The sequence below is a fragment of the Mesocricetus auratus genome, unplaced genomic scaffold (assembly GCF_017639785.1).
Source record: "Mesocricetus auratus isolate SY011 unplaced genomic scaffold, BCM_Maur_2.0 Super-Scaffold_100031, whole genome shotgun sequence".
In the NCBI taxonomy this organism is placed as follows: Eukaryota; Metazoa; Chordata; class Mammalia; order Rodentia; family Cricetidae; genus Mesocricetus; species Mesocricetus auratus.
In genome coordinates, this window is record NW_024429212.1 from 7604176 (window position 1) to 7626465 (window position 22290).

Below are 22290 nucleotides of genomic sequence, written 5' to 3' on the forward strand. Positions count from 1 at the left end.
TTACATTGTAAAAATTTTCTTCTGCAGTTCACAGCATTAACAAATGGATGCGGTTTTCATCCTTAAAACATTGAGTGTAAGCTGTAGAGAGCTGTAATAACCAAAATAACCGATAATACCAGCTTTTAAAATTTTACTGTAACTTAATGAGTAATTCATTAAAAATTAATTAGAAACCACTTTATTTTAACAGGAAATGTGAAAATTGAGACTCTTGGATGCAGTGAGACCCGCAAAACTTAGTTTAACCCTTTGGTTTCCATTTCATTGTTCTGACTCTATATTATAATAAATTCTGAACATAGGTCCTGAGTAACAAAACCTTGTATGTTAGCTCATGTAGGCGTGTCTGTGTCCAGAGCTCAGTGTAGTCACAGCCTTAGCTTCCGTTTCCTTTTTTATTGGCAAGTCTCACATTAGTTTTGGCTTGGAGGTTTAATGTCATAAATATGGCCTGTGTTGCCTAAGCATAGCAGCAGCACATGGCAGTGATCCAAGTGCCCAGGAGGCTGAGACATCGAGAGTGGGCCTATAGCCCACCTGAGCTACATTGTGAGTCCCTGTCTCAAAACAGAAACATCAGGCAGGTATTAACTTGTAACTATATTTAGTTGTCATGAAAGGTAATGTAAAAACAACTTGATAATGTGAGTGTGTATTATATAATCTTAAACCATTTAAGATGATTTGCAATTGCTTTAAAGTTATAGAATCAGTTTTATTCACTTTATTTATATTAAAAACTTAGACCTTTAATGACAAACTTTGATTATAAATATAGTCATATATAACAGTTCATTAAATTACTTAATTTTTATGGAAATAGTGGGCAATTAAAGTTGGGTCTTTTAAATAGCTTACTTTTTTCTAAATTATATTTTAATTGGTCCTGAACATTTGATTACAAAGATATCCGTTTTTATTTTAATGGGTAGCTCAACCCTTTGAGCCAGTAAATCTGTCAGTGTGTCCTTTTTCTTTCTTTCTTTTAAGTAGGTATCTTAAAATATGAGTATCTTTTATTTACGATTCTGTCCTTGGTTACAGGACCCTCAAGTGTCTTTTCTACCAGGTGTGGCTGAGCATGGCCTCGAGTGCCAGTCTGTCCCCACCTCAGTGCAGGAACCACCCTCGAGACCCTGCAGTATGGTGACTGCCCTGGACTGAGCTTTCACATTTTTTTGGAAGGAACATTTAGTTTGAACTACCTAGGCAAAAGCAACTCTTAAAATCAGAATTCTTTGGCCTGGAGTTAGAATACAAGTAGTCATTATTATTATTATTATTATTGTGTATGTGGTTATTCAGTTTATCATCTAATGAAAATGTTGGTTTTGACAGTATGCTAAATTGAAAACTGCTTCTTGATGTCTGTTCTGCACATTTTTATAATTTGTCCTGTTTAGTCTGTCTACATAAGTAAGCAGTTTGACTCCCCAAATAGCAGTACCTAGGTCTGTGTTCCCTGTAATGCCGCTTACATGGCCAGATGTAGTCCCAGTGCAGAGTAGGTCTTTTTTCCCCTCAGACCAAAGGTTTAGCTTTAGTTTCCTTATTTAAAATTACTTAATATATTTTTTTCATTTCAGAATGGGTCAGATTGTTAATTCATTTTATAATCTATGATATTTAGGAGATTAAAAACTTTCCTTCTCCTCTGAATAGGTTAAAAGCTGCCTCATACTGCTATTTTTAAATTAATGATTTTGCTCTTAATTCCTACCCTGCTTTTTATATATCTGCTACATTAAAGTGGCCAAAGACTAAAGTTGTGCTCTTTTTGATCATCAGGTAGATGGTGAGGGTAGCTGCTAAGTGTCTGTGGCTAGAGTGGTTTGTTATGTGACTGACTTGTTAATGTAGGTTGCAGCTGTAAGATAACACAGTTCAGCAGCTGTGCACCGTATTAAATTTTCTAGCACCACACGTGAGTATGTTGATGGACTTTTGTTTTCTTCTCTTAATTTAAATCTTGAGTTTTGGTGCCAAGTTATCTTTTCCACATAAGCTCTGCTTCTGGCTTATGTGGTAGTCACCAGTAAATGCCGCTGTTCATACCTGAAAGTCCCAACTCCACAGACTCAAATCCCAGTTCTGTGAGCACACTAAATGTTTGCATACCTTAAAGGCCCTCGAGCTGTAGCTGAGCATGTTGGACTCTCCTGAACTGATTCAGTCTCACAAGATGCAGAAGGCAGGACTCTACATGGCTTCATTAGAAGTTGTGTGTTTTATGGTAACCAGATCCAGCGGGGTGCCTTTGAAATAGTTCACTGAAAAGCAGCCTCCCTGCTCAATGCTCAGGAGACAGCTGAAGCAGCAATGGGCTGGGGTAAGCAGGTTCCTTCACCGAGTGTAGACATGGGCTCTGCTGTCTAAAGTGACGACAGTGGCCCAGCCACAGTTGCAGGCTCTGTGGATCTGCTAGGCTCTCGTAGTCACTGAAACGGGTGTATGTGCTTCACCTGAACCCTGCCTGGCGGTCATGTTATCACCAGGACAAACACATATTAAGAACATACTTGGAGTGTCGTGTCAGAGGTCCTCTTGTAAGCGTAACCAGGACCTCTCATTCTAGCCGTTCAGTCCCAACCTACTTCTTCAGAGCATCAGTCCTGCTAAGTGACGTCTCAGGCGCGTGCCTGAGTTAGTCTGATGCTCTCATGCTTTCGTTCTCCCCACCGCCATGTGCTGCCCTTCCCTGATTGTCCCCGCTGCAGAGTCTCAGGATGGAGGGAGGCAGCTGTGCGGGGCTGCCCACAGGCAGGAGTGGTCAGTGTATGACAGCTCCACAGTTGACAAACTTACCTTAGAATTGTCTTATTGATAACTTAAGTGACATAGATTTCCTCTTTAACTGTTGCTTGTACATTAAATTGGTGTTTGAAAAACAAACCAACAATTTGTAAATACCAATTTTTCTCTCTGTTAAATCGTAGTGGAACATGCTGAGTATTTTAATGTATGCAAACAATAATTGTGGTTCACTTGCAATGCTAATTGTCCTCCATATCGTTGAACTTGAAATGAAAACTTGGCACCAAACTTACTCAGGTAGAAACTTTTTTAAAAATAGTTTCTTCCTATCGTTAACTGAAGAGTGCATTTATGAAAGTCTTCATGATTATGTGTTTGGATACCAAAGGGTTAAAAATACCCCTGTATTTCTTTTACTGCAGTAACAGATGTTTGCTAATGTTTTGTCTGTATAAATAGACATTTAGTAAATGTTTTTGTTTTTTATCTTTTTTTAATGATTCCATTTATTTGCTTATTCCCATCTAGGAATAGTTACTAATGTATTTGCGATACAGCATACCAAATTTTAAAGTAACCAGAATCGTGAGTTGATGGTTTTTAGTCCATACCGTTAAACTTTTGTTGAAATATTGACATAATTGGCTTCATGCTGACGTTACTGGAGGTAACTCTTAATGACAGCACTAAAGCAGTGAAGGTGGTCACACACCAGTGGCTTAGCTCTGTGACTACTGCCCTGCACCTCATGTGTGTATGTATTTTTAATCCAGTGTTGCCTGCCAATGTGATCCCTTATGACTGACGTTTCCTGTGTATGAACCATGCCCGCTTTAAGTCACGCAGAAGATTCTGAATCTGTAAAAACTACACATGTCAATGTTTTACAGCTGCGTAATTCGAATTGACTTGGTTTTTTCAAGTAACCCTAGAAAGGGGAGCATTCACATAGAAACTGCTGAAACTGCCACAGGTGCTTCTCCGAAACCTTACGGTTGTGGCATTGAATGTTCAGTATGGCTTCCCTTCTGCACACAAGCATACTGTTGAGGTATTTGTTGCGGTGATTGGTTTTAATGCTAATCTAGGAATTCAGATATAGATTCTTTAGATTTGCATGCTTTGCTTACCCTAATTAAGATATCTACCTTCTTATTTGTAAACTAACAATAGCTAAATTCAGATCAGAATTTTAACAGAAATATTACTTATGTAAAATTGTGGTTATATTTTATTGTCACATGGCATTAGCACAAAGAGGGTGTCACAAAGGTGATGTGACACCTCGAGTTCTGAAAATGGTGTCGGGTATTTCCTGACCTGTGATTATTACGTTGATCAAAGAAGCAGCTCATTGGCATGGCTCCTCTGTTCTGGTATTGTGGCACTGTAAGTGGAACATCAAAGGGGTAGCTGGCCTCTGTGTCAGTCAGCTCTGAAGCTCCTTGGGAGGGATTCTTGAGCAAATTAAAGGTAATGCTCCATTCAAAATATTCTTACAGGACATTGGGTTTGGTGACAGTTTGATTCATTTTTGCCACTTTGGCAAAATATTTAATTTATAGCTGGGCTCACTCTCTTCTCCTGTGCTAGTTTTCTGATTCTGAACGATTAGCAAGATGGATGGGAGTGTGGCTCAGTGGTTGAGAGCTTGCCTAGAGTGTATAAGGCCCTAGGTGTGACGCTTAGCACTGCCTGGGAACTGTTTGTCTCTCTCTTGGGGGATTACAGAGCTGGGATTCACAGGCAGGGGCAGCAGACAGATGGGGCTCAACCCCATGAAAGTCTGATCGGGCTAGAATTGTTAACACACTCCCTCCATTTTAATGCTGTCTTTGTCTGCATGTTAGGACCACAAGAGTGGATAAAGGCTAAGATCATTCTTAAAAGCAGTTGCAGCCATTTCTCCCAGATCTTTTCTCTTTACTGATACTTTATGAGATGTAGCATGTCTTGTCTGCAGGACCCTGGTGAATGTTGGTGAGTCACAGGATGAAAGGGTGGACTGCTAACAAGCTCTTGACCCAAAGTAAAGGACGTAGAAATCATAAATGAGTTGTCATTCATTCATGTGCGCACCTCCCATGGGACTCAGAAAACTAGGGCAGGGAAAGCTGAGATCACCTCCTTAAACTGGGATACTACATAGAGGTCAAAAGTACAGTTAACTTGGTATAGTCTAACCAATATCACTATTAAAACACTAAAGTTGAAATGTGAGCTAATGAAACAACCATATGTGAAAACAGAATTTAAAGACCCAAGCTTCTTTCATTAAAAATTAGTATTTTGATGTGTGTGTGTGCCCCGGATTTGATCCCCAACACTACAAAAATAATTACAATTTAGATTATATTACAATTATATTATTATATTATAATTATAATTTAGTGCTTATTCTCATTTTGATGTGGAAGTCCACATAATTTTCAGCCTCTGATGAATTGAAATTGAGTTAGTAAAGGTAGTTGGGAGACCTCAAAAGCAGTTCTTACTCTGCACATACTCACGCCTAGATTCCACTGTGAGGTTCTCAGAAGCAGGCATAGCAGGTAGTGAGATGGGGTTGCTTGGTCTGACAGTTTTCTGCGTATCTAATATTTTGTGATAGGTTTGGCAGTTTGTAGAAAGTTATCTTTTTGTTTGGCTCTAGTGCATCCAAAAGTGTGTAAGACAATGAGGAGGACTTTGAGGATGCTGGTTGACATGAGGGAAACAGCCTCGCGCTTGTCAGCAGCTCTTACCCTGGTCTGCTGTTGGAGGCCCATGAGCTAAGAATGGCTTTTGATTTCTAGATGCCAAGTTAACAGGAATCAAAATAAGAAATAATGGGCTTTATATGTAAAGTTCCACGTGGCTCAGATTTCGTTGTGCATAAGCGATGACAGACTATAGACACTGACTGCAGCTGCTTTCAGGCTATGGGAGCTAAATAGTTGGGCGTGAGATTGCATCCTCTGCATACTCGCCCTTCAAAGGAAAAGTACTGTGTCCTGGATTAAATGTTCCCTGCCGGTCAGTTCAGGCCAGCTGCCCTGTGGAGTACTTCGGGATGAATGGACAAGCCTGAGTCTCACACAGGAATAGATAGTGCTAGTGGTGAGTGCAGGTGAGCAAGAGAGAGGCGAGTGGGTGGTGGAGGCTGGTGTTTGCTGCAGCATTGAACAGACCTGGAGCTTGAGAAGGTAACTGCTAACTGCTGTGCGGTCAGTCCTGAGAACACAAGACACCATAGTCAGGAGGGCTTTGTGTTGCCATTTTCTAGATTGCCGGTCACCGCAGGCATGTGTGCACAGACTCTGATGTGTCCAGTTCACTTTCTAGACTTTTGTTCATGTTGTTGTATGAGAGACTCGGCTTGACCATGGGCTCTACTTGGTGCTGCACAAGATGGATTGGCGCTCTCTCTCTCTCTCTTTCACTGTCTGTCTGTCTGTCTCTCTCTCTCTCTGTCTCTCTCTGTCTCTCTCTCTCTCTCGCTTTTCTCTTGAATTTGAAAGTTGGGCCCTGTTGGTTGGCTCTGGTATAGTCGAGGAAATCACCAGTGTTGACGGGTCCCTGGAGGATCAGGGGGCAAAGCTGTTAGCCCACTGTGGTTCATGTTGCCTATTTCCTAGTGTGTTTGCCTCCCCTAGTATTGAATGTACTCTTGAGTTTTGGTGAACGAGACCATACTTATGATCATTTGGAGGCTACTGAAACAGCTCAGTCCCCAGGACCCATATGGTGACAGAAGACAGTCTATAACAAGTTGTCTTCTGGTCCCCACACAGTTCATACCTGTGTGTGTCTGTTCTAATGACAGGTGGGCTTTGTAAAGATGCTGGGATGAGTGTACACCAGAATTCACCATGCTGAGGTCTTAACAGCATCAACTTTAGTTCCTACTGGTCCTGTATATAATTGCTTATTTTTAAAACAGTGCTACTGATTTCTGGGGTTCTCAAGTCTTGTCTCTTTATATCATTAAACTGGACTTGAGGGCTGATAAGATAACTCAGTCAATAAAGTGCTTTTTATGCAAGCATCAGGACCTGAGTTTGGGTCCCCAGGTATTAGGAAGACAGACAGATCCCTAGAGCTCCCTGGCCAGCCAGCCTAGGCACATCAGCGAACTGCAGGTTCAGTGGAACACCCAGTCTCCAAACCCAAAATGGAGAATAATTGAAGTCAGCCAACCTCTAGCCTCCGCAAACACACCAACACTACCCACGTGCACCACACACACCAGTCTGTAGCCATGTGTATCCACAGACTGAACTTGAATCTGTCTTCTCCTCTCTCTCTCTCTCTCCCTCCCTTCCTCTCTCTCTCTCTCTCTCTCTCTCTCTCTCTCTCTCTCTCTCTCTCTCTCTCTCTCTCTCTCTCTCTCTGATAACATTTATTTCTGCAACTGAAGCCTTCTGCATGTGACCACTGGAAATAAGAGTACAAAGCTGTGATTATCCTTTTAAACTAAGAACCAATGTTTATCCCTGAGTCTATAGTTTTTGTGCTCTAAGTTTTAAGTTTGTTTGTTTGTTTGTTGCCCTAACAGTCACCCTAACAAGCACAAGCGTCAGGGTTTGGATTGGTCATCTCTGATACAGAGCGGGGCCCTCATTTCATCACGTCTTGGTTGGGCGTGAAGAAAGCTGGCTGAGTAGGTGTGGAAGCTCTCCTCGCCATTGTTGTACCCAGTGCCATCTGACGAGCCTGAGCTCACTGTTGCTCCCTGCACTTCCCTGTCAGCAGTGCGCGTCCTTGCCTGGTGAGGGGCACTAACAGGGTAGCCTTTGTCCCCACGGTTTTCACTGGTTTTGTGTTTCCTCTTCGCCTTTCATCTGTGAGTTGTTTTTCAGTACTATCGCCAGGTGACACAGTTTCTTTTGGAGAGCAGGAGTGAGCCTAGGGAGTGAGCGCCTGTGTTGGTGCTGCAAGGTTGTTGTGAGAATGTTCACCCAAACGCTGTAGACTTTCAACATAACACTTCTGCTAGTTTTCCTACAGAAGCGAATCTATCAAAACGTAACTCATCTGTCTCAGATGTGAGGCCAATGGCAGGTTGCTTTGTCAGGGCACCTTCTGAACTTCCACTTAGAGTGTCACATGTCAGCCAAAAGCCAGGCTTGTTGATACACTGACCATTTGTGTTCAGGGAGCCACTCGATATGAATGCCATGGACAATGTTGTCAGTACGTGCTTGTTATAGTTTTACTCAAGCTAAAGGATGGGCTTTTAAAATTAGGTGCAGGTGTACAGAATTTGTTTCAGGTGAAGTCTGAAGTTAAATAAATTTAGATTCTTCAGACTAACATGAAACACAACTTTGAGAAGTCAAATAGGAAGATACCTTTAAGTTTAGTATATTGATTTTTTTTTGTTTTGTCTTTACTGTCTCCCAAATCAAATATGTGTAGGAAAAGTTAGTTACAGACCAGGCTGATTACCTGCTCCCTTAATGCAGATTTGCTGTAGATCTCTTGTCACCTTCAGATAGTTTAGTCAGTTTGGCAGGAGCAGACACCAGGGTCTGTGCTGTGGGATGTAATTCATTGTTTTTGTGTTGTACAGCCTGAGAAATGCCAGTGGCCTGACGGCAGCAGACATTGCACAAACCCAGGGTTTCCAAGAGTGCACCCAGTTTCTCTTGAGCCTTCAGAACCATCAAATGAGCCGTTTCTGTCATAATGGCACCTTGAGTGGAGCTCACGAGAACATGCTTCCCAATCACATTAGCCTGGGAACAAATCGAAAGAGATGCTTGGAAGACTCGGAATCTCTGGAAGTGAAGAAAGCTAGAACCGGAGGTGAGACCCTGTGGGAGTGGGAAAGAGCAGGGAGGGCCCTGCCCTGACGACAAGTTCCTTGTTGATGGCTAAAAGCAACTTTAGAGGCGCTTTCTGCCTGACAGTAAGTGCCAGGAGAGCTCTTGTGGGAACAGTAGAGACTGTCCTGTGCTGCGACGTGAAGATGAGCTGCTATCGGAAGGGTGGCCCAGATGTGAATGGATGTGGACCTGCGGCTTCTGAGTGTCCGTGAACTCGCTCTGTAGACCAGGCTGGCCTCGAACTCACAGAGATCCGCCTGCCTCTGCCTCCCGAGTGCTGGGATTAAAGGCTTGCGCCACCACTGCCTGGTTCCTCAAGAGTCTTTTATAAAATGGAGTAATGATGAAAGTAACCGTGCAGGAAGTGATGTCTGGCTCAGGGTCCCACCTTGAACAGTTGGTGGTGGGCACAGTATTGACTGACAATAGGTAACCCTTCCTACTGTACATCAAACTTGACTTGGAAAGCAAGCCAGGCCACAAAATGCATGCTTGGTAAGAATCAGATGTACATACTTGGAAGTATGTGTTACAAGGACGTTCAAGTCAGTTCAGTCAGACAGAACATGTATAGCTGTGTTAGCATGGACATGGAACTGGGGGCGGGGCTTGAGAGCTGCAGTTCCTTGAGCAGTTGGTGCTGATGGCACACTTGCTGAGTCTAAACCGGTTGAGGTTCCTTAGCGCTCTGAGTTAGTCTTCAGAAGAACTTGGTGCCCTGCCCGTAGTTAGTAGTTGCTTTCTTTGGACAAGGATTGAGAAAACAACCGCCTTAAGAAAGAGGTTGAGTTTGGCTCTCAGGGCTGAGTGTGACTTTGATGCTGCGTCCATAAAACGCTGTGGGTGAAAACGGCAGCGTCCCTTGACCGTAGTGTCAGCACTGAGGTTACTGGACGTACCTGGGTTCCCGAGTAAGTTTAGCCTGGGATTTCTGTTTCTGTTGATCATCCTTGAATAATAGATCATTTGCTAATTGCCTTAAACATGAAACTCACAAAAACTCCTCCCAGGAATACAATTTTCATTTCGTTCCTTTAATTTGTAATGTCCTCTCAGATTTGCAGCAGTTGGCTGTTTATATTTGTTTTTTTTTTTAATTTTTAGGGTGGCAAAGCTACTTCAGCTTTTCCAAGCAGACAGTTGTCCTGATCCCTGGAAGCATCATTTTTGTGTGTGTGCACTTAGTGTTGTGCCAAGGGAGCGCATGGTACCTGTGGTTTTCTGTCACTACTGTGGTCTGATTGTTCTCCACAGCTGTGAGCAGCCCGTTTCACACACGACCCTTCGTGCTCTTTAAATATAGCCTCGGTCCTCCTCAGTCTCGTGAGAGCTCTGCTGCAGTCCCGAGTTCGGTCCCACAGGCCGTCTGCTCACGAGAGCCTCTCTTTAGACCTTGAACTGGATGGCAGGAGATGGTTGAGGGACAGATGAGGTAGGTATGTGATAAAACTTCACGGTGGCTGCTAGAAGCCAGGAGTTGAGGCTTCCCTCTAGCTTAGCATTCCCTGATGAGTGTACTTGAGACTATAAAGGTTGCAGGGCATGAAGGGATGGGCAGCACATACTTTTGCCCACCTCTCTGAGGTGAGTGGGCCAATACCAAAGGCCCTTTTCTAGGGCGCTGGAAGTTATGAGCCTGGCTTTGTCCCAATCCTTTGATTGTCTGAAAGTCCTTGGCAGTTTGGACTTGTGTGCATTGGCGTCTGCTGCTTTGGTTGATTATAATTAGCAGTGCAGGTCTTGGGAACATTTCTGTTGGGTCACTGGAGCACAGGAAGCTTGGCTCTATAGCTTTCAGGCTGGTTTGTTGATGAGCAGTGGTGGTGCACACTTTTAATCTCAGTACCTGGGAGGCAGAGGCAGATGGATCTCTAAGTCAAGGCCAGCCTGGTCTACAAAATGAGTTCCAGGATAGCCAGGACTATGCAGAAATCCTGTCTTGAACCTGCCCCTCCCCCAAGAAAAAAGATGTGCTTTCTGCTTCCTTTCCAAACCCAAGCAGAATAAACATGGGTCACTCTGAGACGTCTGCACAAACCTTCTCAGGTATGGCTTAAATGGCTTCTTCAGCAGTGACAGATGGGGGGCAGAAATGCCACCCGCATCAAGGTGTGACTTGGAGCAAACGGAATACAAACAGCATTCTTAGGGATGCTGTGGTCGTGACATAGGAGTTAACATAGATAATGATAGTTATGATGCCTGCTTGCAAGAACCTGTAGTTGCCACTTTACATGGGGACCAACACTGATCCCCTGGCCTCCCAGTGGAAGCATGGTTACCTACTCAGCTGGATAATTGACCCCTCCAGATCCCAGCTTCTGTGGCTGCTGCTGTTGACACTAACTTGGTGGAGTACGGCCAGTTTGGTACTGACCTACTAACTTGGGCTTTGGGATTTGAAACAGCTTTGTGTGAGAAGGACAGCTTCATGGCTAGTAGTTCTAAAAGTCCCGTTTAAAATGCTTTTGGTCCCTCACCAGTCAGACTTGCTTTCCCTCAACCATGCAGATCGCTGTTTAGGTCCACCCGCACTACTTGCTCCATCAGTTGGGTTCTTGCATCTCTGCCACTTTTGGTTTCAATCTGCACCTTAGCATCTTTGGGGAGGAATAGGATGTTGGTATAAATAATTGAAAAACAATCCTCGTGCCTCTAAAATGAGGACTAGTTAAAGCTATGAAGTTCATTTCTTCTATTTTGAAACCTACTTCATACCTGAATTATTTATTTGTATCCTTTGACCCAAAAATAATTTATTGAAGAAATGTCAGCAAAGATGTGCGTTTGAGGGCTGTTAGGGGTGCAGTTTGTGGGAGCACAGAAGGAGGCAGCCAGGCAGCCCACGGTGTCTGTAGCCATATGGTGAATACAAGATTCTTTTGAAGTAGTTAGCATTCAAATTAATATGCTTCAATATGGTATTTTCATCCATGTATCACCTTGCTGATATTTGACACCGCCACTCCCTTCTTGCCCCTGCCTACTGGTCTCCTCCTCCCCCAAAAGCCCTTTCTTTGCCTGTGTTTGTGTGTAAATCTAGCCTTTCATGTGAGAGAAAACTCATTGTGTTGAGTCTGATGTCCAGTTCATCAAGTTTCCTGCAGATGACATGTGCACTCTTCCCCGCTACCCGCTTTGAAGCAGGCTGCTCTCGCCTAGCTAGACCGGAGCTTGCTGTGGTTTGCCTCAGACTCACAGAGATCCACCTGCTTCTGTTCATCGAGTGCTCAAGACGCACCTGGACCAAGATTGCATTCTATGCTTGCCTGTGTGTCAGTGAAGCAATAGGCAGGAGCGATTCTTGAAGCCATCTGTGTGTCATTATTTAAAAGAAAAGGAGAAGCCCATCCTTATTCAAACTAGAAGCCATTTGTGAAAGAGAGGGGCTTGTTCCCTAGCGGGGGGAGGGTGGTCAGGCTGGAGACGGGGATCTGCAGAGTTGTGCCTGGGAGGAAGTGATGGTGCCTGTGCACTTCACCCACAGACAGTGGAGTCTAGTTGTCCTGTGTCACGTCTAAACTTCCTAGTGTGTGCCTTGCTTTTCTGCGCTGGGACTCAGACCACACATTGCTGGAAGTAGGTCCCTGCGGGTAGCCTGTGCCATGTCAAGATTGTTTTCAGTATTTAAATCATTAAACCCACTTGTGGTAGGGGCAGGGTGGGATAAGCTTAGAATTATCTCTAGGTTATACAACTGTTATTCAAGGAACAGCCTGGGAATTACAGCTTTTGCCATCAAGAACATGAGCAGAAATCTGGAAACTGTGACTCTGAGCTGAAATTGCAAACTTAAACTCTTATACTTTCCTGGTAGTATAAACGTTCACTGGGGAGCTTTGCTTCTTTAAATTGTCTGACAGTGGTTTATGCTGTCAGTGTGGATAAAGGAGATGGGAAGTGTGGCTTTGGTTTCTTCTTGGACACAGAGATCTAAAGTTGCCTGTTTCCTGTGCAGTTCCCAGCCTGGATCACACCATGCCACTAGCGAATGGTGAGGCTGAAGACGACGCTGACAGAATGCATGTTGACAGAGAGTTTGCTGCTGTATCAGGTGGGAGTGGACAGTTTCCTGTTAGCTGCAACAGCACCCCAGTGGTCGAAGACACCAAACAACAGGAGAGTGGTTCTGTTGGACCCAAAGAAATAGAAATATATACTGTTTCAGCAATGCAGACCCCTTGTCGCTGCAAGAATCAGTATGCTTACTATTTCTAAGCTCTCAAGCTTTGCACTTTCTTGTCCAATGTCTTTTTTAATGTTCTATTATAATTTACAAATTTTTTGGCACTTGTATAGATGCAAGAATTAAGCATCTCAGTGAATTGTATTGCTATGAGCACTAGTGCAATATCCCAGTTTTGATTTGAAGCCTTTACATGATGTGCCTTGCTTGTTTCTCGTGAGGTCTGCAGTTGGTTTTCTGACATGGCCTTTGGGTGACTCTGCACATGCTGTTGGTTATGTTTGGAAAGCAGTACAACAGCTGGACAGCTCACTGTACACACTGGGAACTGTGAGGGTGGTGGCTGTGGCTTGTGACCCACCCCTGACAAGTTTGGGATATTTGCCCCACACTCTTGGTTGCTTTGGTGTCTGGCAATTCCTTGAAGACTGTTAAAAATGCTGACCATTTTCAGTGGTGCTTTACGTGTTAACATGTTCAGCACATTAAAATAATTAACTCTTATTTTGCAGTTTTGAAGTCAAACGAAGCTCAATTTTTCTAGGATTTAGGATTTCTGAGATGTGTTTATTTGGCATGTACCTTTTTCTCCCACCCTTTATTTAGGTGATGGCAGAACATCGTAGCTATTCTCTATAATGTCTTTCTGTTCATTTCTTTACTGGGAATAAAAGGTCACCTGTGTGTCTCCAAACCCACAGGAAATGTTTCTGTGCCGGTAGCTTGCTCTGCACAGTTGGGGTGGTGTAGGTAGATAAAGGGGGTGCCCCGAGAGCACATTGCAGTCAGGTTCTCTGCCAGAAGATGCTACTTCAGCTCAAGCCTGTCCTTCATGGAGACGACATTGCTCCCTTCCTGGTCAGACAAGAGTAACCGCTCTCTCCCTGCCTTGTGTTAACAGCAGTCCATGCTAAGCTTGCGGCCAGGCGTTCCCTTCAAGCCCAGTTGTTCGTTTGTCCTGGGTGTCAGAAGGCCCTGTGGCACTTTCCAGTACTGTCTGTCTGAAGAAGGCGTTAGGAATCCCTAGAGAGCCTTGCCGCTTCCCTGGGTGAAATGTCCCCTGTGTCCACAGAAAGCCTGTGCAGGCAGCTGCCATTGCCCTGGGCTCTGCCCAGAAGTAAGGCGTGTCTCCTGAAGTGCGCCTCTACACTTTTGAAAAGCTGTTTTAATGCCCTTCACTGGAGACAGTGAGTGTGTCAGGACTTCCTCCCCAGTCAGCCTGGCTTCATGTACCAGTGCTTTGGATTGGGTGGCTTCTGTCCACAGCTGAGCAAGTGGAGTCCCAGGCTTCGCCCATCAGATGACGATACGTTGCCCCAGATGAGGCTAGGTGACCAGGTTCCTACTGTTTACAGGGCATTGATAACTTTGACATCACCGTCCTATTTATGAGTTAACATAGAAAAAGGTAACATACTTTATTTTTGAAAAAAAATATAATTTTCCCCTTGAAAAACTTGCTTCATTTTTTTCAAAAGTTTTGTTCCTAGCCCTTGAAATGTTCATTTTCTAATACTGAGTTGTTTACACAGAAAAGCTACAATTTGGGGGGGTTATCCCTGAATGTGTTAAAGTTACTAAGTTATTACTAACCTGCAAAAAAAAAGTTGATGGGCATCTTGGAGTTTTGTTTGCTTAGTAACCACAGTCCTCGGCAGGACACAAGCCACTAGAACTGAGCCTGTGTAGACTTAGTGTCTGTCTGCCGGCCTGTCTCAACAGCCCAGAGCACTGAGATAAGATTCAGCGGTACCAAGCAAGAGCTCGTTCTTCTGCTTTGGGGACCCTGTGACACCAGTTGTAGTGCTCTGAGCTCTGCCCTGAGCGCACACTTCCTCGCAGCAGCATCTTGTAGCGACAGACATTTAGAGCCGTGGACTAAACTATCCACACCTTTCAGCATAGGTGGTTTCTGAAATTAGCCAGACGGGAGACGTCTTTGTTGCGGGCTCAGGAGAAAACCCTCAGAACCGTAAGAGGCACTGGTGTCGGCCTTCTTCGCTGTAGCTGCCGTTCGTGCTGCACCCGTGCGCTGAGGGGCTTTTCTGGGGGTTGTGGGGGGGGGGGTGTTGCTAAGACAAAAGCCATTTCTTTTAGTAATCGTGTCTATGCTGCCCTGACTGGGAAGCATCCCCTGGTGGTGCGCTAGTTCGAGCTTCTTAGCGTGTCCACTTCATTTGCCTTCCCTCTCTTCAGTAGAGAATGTTCTGCTGGCTTCTGCTGGGCCCTCCCAAGGGTATTTAAACTATTTTTCAAGGGTTACTTTAGTAGATAAGTATCTACTCTTCTGTGTTTACTTTTGGTGACAACTTACATTTCAGATCACTGTCCAAGGCTACTGAAACATAGGCACTTTTCCTATCATACTAGGCAAAATACTACAGTTGTGTTTTACTTCTAAATCTGCCTGTATAACCTTGAAAAAGGAACTGGTTTGTTGAGAAGGGGAAAAATTGCAGCAGAACATAAACCAAGGTCTTTTATACCTGTGGCAAGGGTTGGACATATGCTAGTTTCTCCTTCCCCACTGGTCTGCGCTTTGGTGACAGGTATATTTCTTAATGCAGATGTGAAAAACGGTAGCTCCGTGTTGAATACATTGACAAATGGAAGTGTCATCAATGGACATTTGGACTTCCCCTGCGTGACCCAGCTCAATGGGATGGAGAGCAGGAGTAATTCGTGCTTATCAGGATCTAATGGAATTAGCAATGGACAGCCATTTTCCAGTGGCCAGGGTTCTGTGTGTGCTAATGGGACTGAGGAGCCAGAAAAGACCGTGGGCGTTAGCCCTGAGATGTGTGGGTCTCTACATCTGAACGGGAGCCCAAGTAGCTGTGTGACCAGCAGGCCGTCCTGGGTGGGGGATGGGGAAGAGAACTTGCACTACGGACACTACCATGGGTTTGGGGACACTGCTGAGAGCATCCCTGAGCTGAGCAGTGTGCTGGAGCACTCGAGCTGTGTTCGGGTGGAGCAGCGCTACGACAGTGCCGTCCTGGGCAGCATGCAGCTGCACCACGGCTCCTGAAGGCAGGGCCTCTCCTCGCTCCATGCAGTGGCGGCTTGCAGAGGCTGCACACACGGCCTGTGCTGGTGGTCCTGGGCTTTCTGAGAAGACTTGGATCCACTCACAGTTAGTTCCCCATGAGTACCGCTGGCCGCAGACGGCCTCCAGGGCGTAGACTTTGCTCCTGGGGTGGTGAGCCTCCTGCAAGGAGCAAGCACTTTGTTTTGACACCAGCCTCTCTCTCTCTCTTTTTTTTTAATTCTGTTTGATCAGGATGATATAGGTTAGTAAATGAGGTGCCTGGTGGCAGACACGTGGGCTTCATTTCAGATCATTTACCATTTGCTGTAGCGCTCGTGACAACTCAGCTGCTTCCTCTGCAAGATGAAGCCTTACAGCAGTGTCTTGTGGGAAGAGGACTGTCACTTGTCAGGGCACAGTAGTCCCCGGTTTCCTATGTAGACTACTGCCTGTGTTTCCTTAGAAACAGGCTCTGCCTAGGATGGGTTGGGCTTTGTTGCATTTTTATTCCACATTTGTACTGGTCTCTAGATTTTTTACCACAGATAATGGTTTTCTTTATATTTAGTGGAAGTTGCTGTTTGTAGGAACAGTCAGGTCAGAATATTTTACTATAGTGACCTATTTTTTTGTTACTGTTTTTTGAGGTTTTCTGCTTAAAATATATATATATATATACCACTATATCCAGTTAACTGAGAGAATTTTGGATTTCTCTTATTAAAACTGCATTAAATTTATGGTTTTATAGAATTTAGCTTTTGTTTAGGCAACTAGTGGTTACGCTGCAAATACCGCGATGACTCCTGGTGTTTGTAATCACAATCGGTGCAGATAAACTGTGAGATGAAGAAACCAATGTTTTAAGAGTGTGCTAGCATTTTGTTTTTTCACCTGTTCTTTACAAATTGAATAAAAAACTCACTGCTGATGTGTTTCTGGAGTGTGCTTTCTAGGTGGGGTTGGGTGGAGAGGTCTAATAAAAAGGTGGGAACGGTTTGGCATTGGGCTGTGTTTTGCTTGCGAGGTGTGGCTTCGCGCCCCATCCCTGTCTTACTGTGGAAGCTGAACCCTCAGCTACTCATTTTTACAGGTTGTAGTGGTCACGGTGTTCTAGACTTCAGCCTTTTACAGATGTAAATTAGAAGATTAGGGTAAAGTAGCTATCGGGCACACTGCAGTGGTTCTCTTCAAACAACCTGGACTCACGTGAGGAATGTTAAGATGTGACAACGTACCTGTCTAGCAATCAAGGTCAGAACTGCCCGAACTTCCTAGTGAGAATGGACACAGAGTCAGTATGTCAACAAGTTCCCAGGGGACTCACATCTCTGTAGGGGGCTGGAGAGATGGCTCAGGTGAGGAGCACCCACATGGTGGCTCTCAACCATCTACAGCAGGGTCAGATGCCCTCTTTATGGTGTGCATGTGTCCGTTTAAAAAACAATTCTATGAAGATAGAAATGGTTAGCCCGTCTTGAAAATTGCTTGGCAGAGTGACTTACTGGTGGAAGTGGACACGGATGCTCACGGTGGGGGGGGGCACACGGATGCTCACGGGGTGGGGGGGGCACACGGATGCTCACGGGGGGGGGGCACACGGATGCTCATGGGGGGGTAGTGGCGATCACCGTGGTCACCAGCATGGTGGGAGAATGAGGGCGTGGTCCCCAGCAGGGGAGGGGAGGAAACTCTGCTGTGTATAAGTAACTCCCTTAAAGTTCGTGGGGGAGGGGAAGATGAAAGATTTGTATTTTAAGATTTCAAATCGAGGCCGGGCATTGGTGGCGCTCGCCTTTAATCCCAGCACTCAGGAGGCAGGTGGATCTCTGAGTTCGAGGCCAGCCTGGTCTACAGAGTGAGTTCCAGGACAGCCTCCAAAACAATACAGAGAAACCCTATCTCGAAAAACAAAACAAGATTTCAAATCTAACTGGCTGTACTACTGTGTCAAAGAAAAATAAATTATATTGTCAAAAATGTGAATTTGAAAGACAAATGAAAATACAAACTTACAATTAGAAAAAAAATTGTCATTTCCACACCCTACAAGAATGATATTAGATGAAGCCCACACTGTGCCAAGGAAGGAAAAGGTACCAGGGTTTTCACTTTATTCAAAAGGAAAAGTGAAGCCAGATTAACATTGTAAAGGAACAAGGCCACATCAGACCAGCCCTGCTGGGTTTCCCATCATCCTTCACCACCTCCCTGTCCCCAGAGGACCCACAGTGAAGCACTACTGAAATCGTAGCTGGGGTGCACCTGTTTCTTTCTGGTGAAGATGTTTCCATGACCCTTGAGCTGACTTGTCTCTTCTGCCAGTGCAGAACTGAAGGCCAACTCTGCAAGCATGGTCCATGAATCATGGCCCATTATGTCGACAGCACATGGCAGTGATAGCAATTCCTTATTCTGGGGTTTTGAGTTTGTCTCCAGAAGGAAAGTGAAGAGCACCCTCGAGAGCTCAGTGACTGTCACTCCAGCCACATGGAGCTACAAAACAAAGTGTCCCCTGGTTATTGCTCCTGCATCCTCTAGGAGGCCAGGTAGAGATCCTCCAGTGATAAGAGCTGAAGCCAAAGACTGCTGTGGGTGGAGCCTGCCACTGGGGTGCAGGTGGGGGCACTATGCTCTAGTAACCACCCAAGTAACAAAAGATGCAAGTTCCTAGAGGCCAGAAATGCAAATGCCATGGCAACAGGTGAGGAAGCAAGAAGCCAGGGACTCAATGCACAGTGGCGCTCAGCTCTAAGCTCTTGCCAGACCTTTGATCACACACTGCTGGTGTCAGATTTTAGGCACATCTCCAGAGCCTCCAAACTGCACGGCCCTGACTCCCTTCTGTGCGCATGGTGCATACCCACTCTGGAGACCCACAGCACAGGGGTACCTGTCCCCACACACCTTTCCAGAGACCAGAGGGCCAGAGTCCTCGGTGTCTGAGCAACAGAGCTACCATGGGAGTCGTTCTAGGAGCTTCTGAAGCATGGGTTGTAGCCCCTGGCCAGAGATGCCTCACTAAGCTGACCATATTCCCTACACCCTGGTGAGGACAGCAGAGGCAAGTGGCAACCTGGGCTGCCACAGTCCCAAGTTTTGTCTTCAGGCAGCATGTTCACTGGTGGTTTTAATCGGTAGTACTTACTATTGGTTACATATCTGTATGTGGGTATGTTTGAGTGCGGGTTCCCATGGAGACCGGAGATGTCGCATCCCCAGGAGCTGGAGTTAACAGGTAATCGTGAGCCACCCAACTCGGCCTCTACAGGGTAGTGTACACTCTTAGCCACTGAGCCTTCTCTCAGCCCCCTGGCTTTAGCATTTAATGAGGGACTGGCTGAGACATTCAATCATAAATACCTCTGTGTTGGGAGCCTTCATTCTGTAAATATGTGTCTGATTGGTTTGAATAAAGCACTGTTGGCCAATAGGGAAACAAGATAGGTGGGACTAGGAGTCTAAGAGGATTCTGGGAATTGTAATGAGGAGAGCTCTCGCCATGTGATCTCCCGGGAGCAACGGGCACTCAGGAGTGTGTCCTCAAAAAGTTAAGTTCTTACAAAATACATATTAGTAATTATGGGTTAATAATCAAATCAGAGCTAGCCGTTAAGAAACCAAGCAAACAGGTGGGGCGTTGGTGGCGCATGCCTTTAATCCCAGCACTCAGGAGGCAGAGGCAGGTGGATCTCTGTGAGTTCCAGGACAGCCTGGTCTAAAAAGCGAGTTCCAGAACAGCCTCCAAAACAACAATACAGAGAAACCCCGTCTTGAAAAACCAAAAAAAAAAAAAAAAAAAAAGGAAAAGAAACCAAGCAAACGGCTAACAGCATAATTATTATAGTGTCCTGTGTGTTATTTGGGGGCTGAAAGCAGCAACAGGAACCAGGCGGCGGGCAGGAAGACTAAACACTACACCTCTGTCTTCGGTGATTAGCTACTGAATTTGCTCCTGTCTTTCACCCTGATCCTTTTCCCTTCAGGGAATCCCAGGGCTCGGGGAACCCTGATGTCCTCTGATAGACCACCGGGGTGCTGATGAGGGAGGGGGCTGTGGCCCATTTCCTAATCAATGTCCACTCTGAATCCTCCATGTCACCGTTAGTGGCACAGCCAGACTGAGAAGCGTGTCCACATACACACAGTTGACATCTTTTTCTCCAGTCTTTTTTCTAAAAGAGAAAAATTGAGAATTTGACACAACGTTTTGATCACACTCGTCCCCCGAAGACTTCCCCCTAACTCCACCCCCACGCCAGGTGACCCCAGTGTGGACCACTCTCACTCCTGGGTTTGAAGTCATCCACAGGAGTGTGGTCAACTTACAAGGAACAGATCATGAGGCGGTCTGCTAGGACCAACACAGGAAACGGTGCCCCTGTGCCAAGACAGCTGAGCATTCAACCGTGAACCAGATACAGCCTGCTGGAATTGCTTAGCCAAGGCGACTCCTCTCCCCTTAAATGAGTTAGTCAAATTCCCTATCAGCAAACGGAAGACTGGAATGCAATATCCAAAACCAGCTGAGGGTTGTACTGTGACTAATACAAAGCTGGCTTAGGATTCATAAGAGGGTGCAGAGTTCCGTTCCTGCACCCTCCCACAATCACCAAGACCAAGGTTGACGCAGCATGAGACAGAGTCATGGGGGGTGCTTTGGATGGAGGTGACCTGCATTCCTCATGGAGAATGAATTGGGTACAGATCCAGTTCTCCATCGTCTCCTGTGGCGTCAGCCAAGTCCCCTCTGAGGGGTAGACAACCTTCCTTGTGAAGAGAGAAGGCAGCCTGACCTGAGTAAACACCACAGGCCAGCTGACACATTCTACCCCCAAGCTCTTTAGGCTATTGGGTATCCACGTGGACTGGATAAGAGCGGAGCTCAGAGCCGGGCGGTGGTGTCCCACGCCTTTAATCCCAGCACTCGGGAGACAGAGGCAGTCGTATTTCTGTGAGTTCAAGGCCAGCCTGGTCTACTGAGCGAGTTCCAGGACAGGCTCCAAAACAATACAGAGAAACCCTGTCTCAAAGAACCAAAAAAAAAAAAAGCTGAGCTCAGGGTGTGGCCTGCTCTAGACCCAGAAGATTTGAAGAGGGAAGCCTGGCCTCTGCTCGGGACTCCTGACCTGTCCCCACCAGAGGGTGGCTTGGGTCCCTCTCGCTGGTATATGAGGGGCCGACTCACACTGAGGAAGTGCACGGCTCTGGTGGTTGTGTGTGAGGAGCCTGTGGGACACAGGAGGCGAGTCCAGGTGTGTGGACAAGCATCATGGTGCCACTCTGCCACTAGGAAGCTTATTCTCATGGGACTTAGTTAGACAGTTTGCTGTGGGTACAAAACCGCCTGAGGAGAAAGTCCTTCAACTACTCAAGTTCCAGTTTCTGGTAAGACGCATGTTTCTCCTCCCCCTCCCCCTTCCCACCCTCCCCCTCACTCTTCCCACCCTCCCCCTCACTCTTCACACCCTCCTCCTCCCCCTTCACACCCTCCCGCTCCCTCTTCCAGCTCTACATGTATTTATTATGTGTGTTGCATGTGCGCATACACACATACTCATGACACAGTACATGCGTAGAGGTCAGAGGACAATGTAAGGGACTTGGTTCTCCTACCTTCTTGGGGATGGAACTTGTGTTTTCAGGCCTGGTGGTGGCGTCTTTACCCATTGAGACACCTGTGTGACCATTTACCATGACAATGGTGGAGGCAGCCATGGGCTTCCCAGACACCCACCAGTATCTTAAGTACCCAGTGGGAGGCACATGGGGCTTGCAGCTGCCTCCCATCCTGCCAAAGCTGGCTTTTGAGCAGCCTGCAAAACACGGATGCCCTGAATGGAATCCCCAGGTGCTGTCACAATAGGAACACAACGTTGATCCTGTAGATTGGGATGGTTAAGGCAATTTTTAGATGTGCCGTAATATTCTAAACTAAAAACCTACACAGAAATCTGCTACACTTACAGATGCTGTTTTCTGAGACTAACAGAAACATTGCCGGTTCCTGAGTGCTTCCTCTCTGAATGGAAATTGCTCCAAGAGCTCTAGCTCTGAGAGAGCCAGACTTGAAGGGATTAAGTGTAGGACACTTTCTGCCTGAAGTAAAGGGGGTGATAGAAACTAGGAATGGAGCCAGTGTGAGGGGACAGCATAGGCAATGGGGAAATGTAATCCTATTTATACACAGATAAAAAAGTCACATAAGATCCATAGCATGTGTAATTTATATGAGCTGATAATAAAAGGCTCATGTGGGCAGTACAGAGGTTGTCAAATAAAAGGTAACCCATAATATAAAGCAAATCAGAAAAACGCAATTGGAATTGGCACAGCAAATGTATCTCTAGAAGTGTTACAGTATATGAAGTAAAATAAAATGGGACAGATTTTTACAAAGGTATCCACAGCACACAGAAACACAAACAGCCCAATAAGGCAAAGTAATACATCTCAGATACCATCCCACGAGCGGCAGCAAAATGACTCGGTAGGCGAAGGCGCTC

General features: G+C 45.6%; 1 protein-coding gene across 2 annotated transcripts in view; it reads left to right on the forward strand.

Moving 5' to 3' along the window:
* Positions 1-16715, forward strand: part of Ankrd10 (ankyrin repeat domain 10) — a 23802-nt gene extending 7087 nt beyond the window's left edge. The window contains exons 2-5 of one of the 2 annotated variants that reach the window (XM_013115775.3): positions 3648-3808; positions 8312-8547; positions 12526-12621; positions 15321-16715. In XM_013115775.3, coding sequence (XP_012971229.1) covers positions 3765-3808; positions 8312-8547; positions 12526-12621; positions 15321-15784 — 840 coding nt within the window. In that variant the 5' untranslated portion in view covers positions 3648-3764 and the 3' untranslated portion in view covers positions 15785-16715. The remainder of the gene's footprint in view (positions 1-3647; positions 3809-8311; positions 8548-12525; positions 12622-15320) is intronic. The other variant, XM_005073317.4, reaches the window with a different exon arrangement.
* Positions 16716-22290: the final 5575 nt, after the last annotated feature.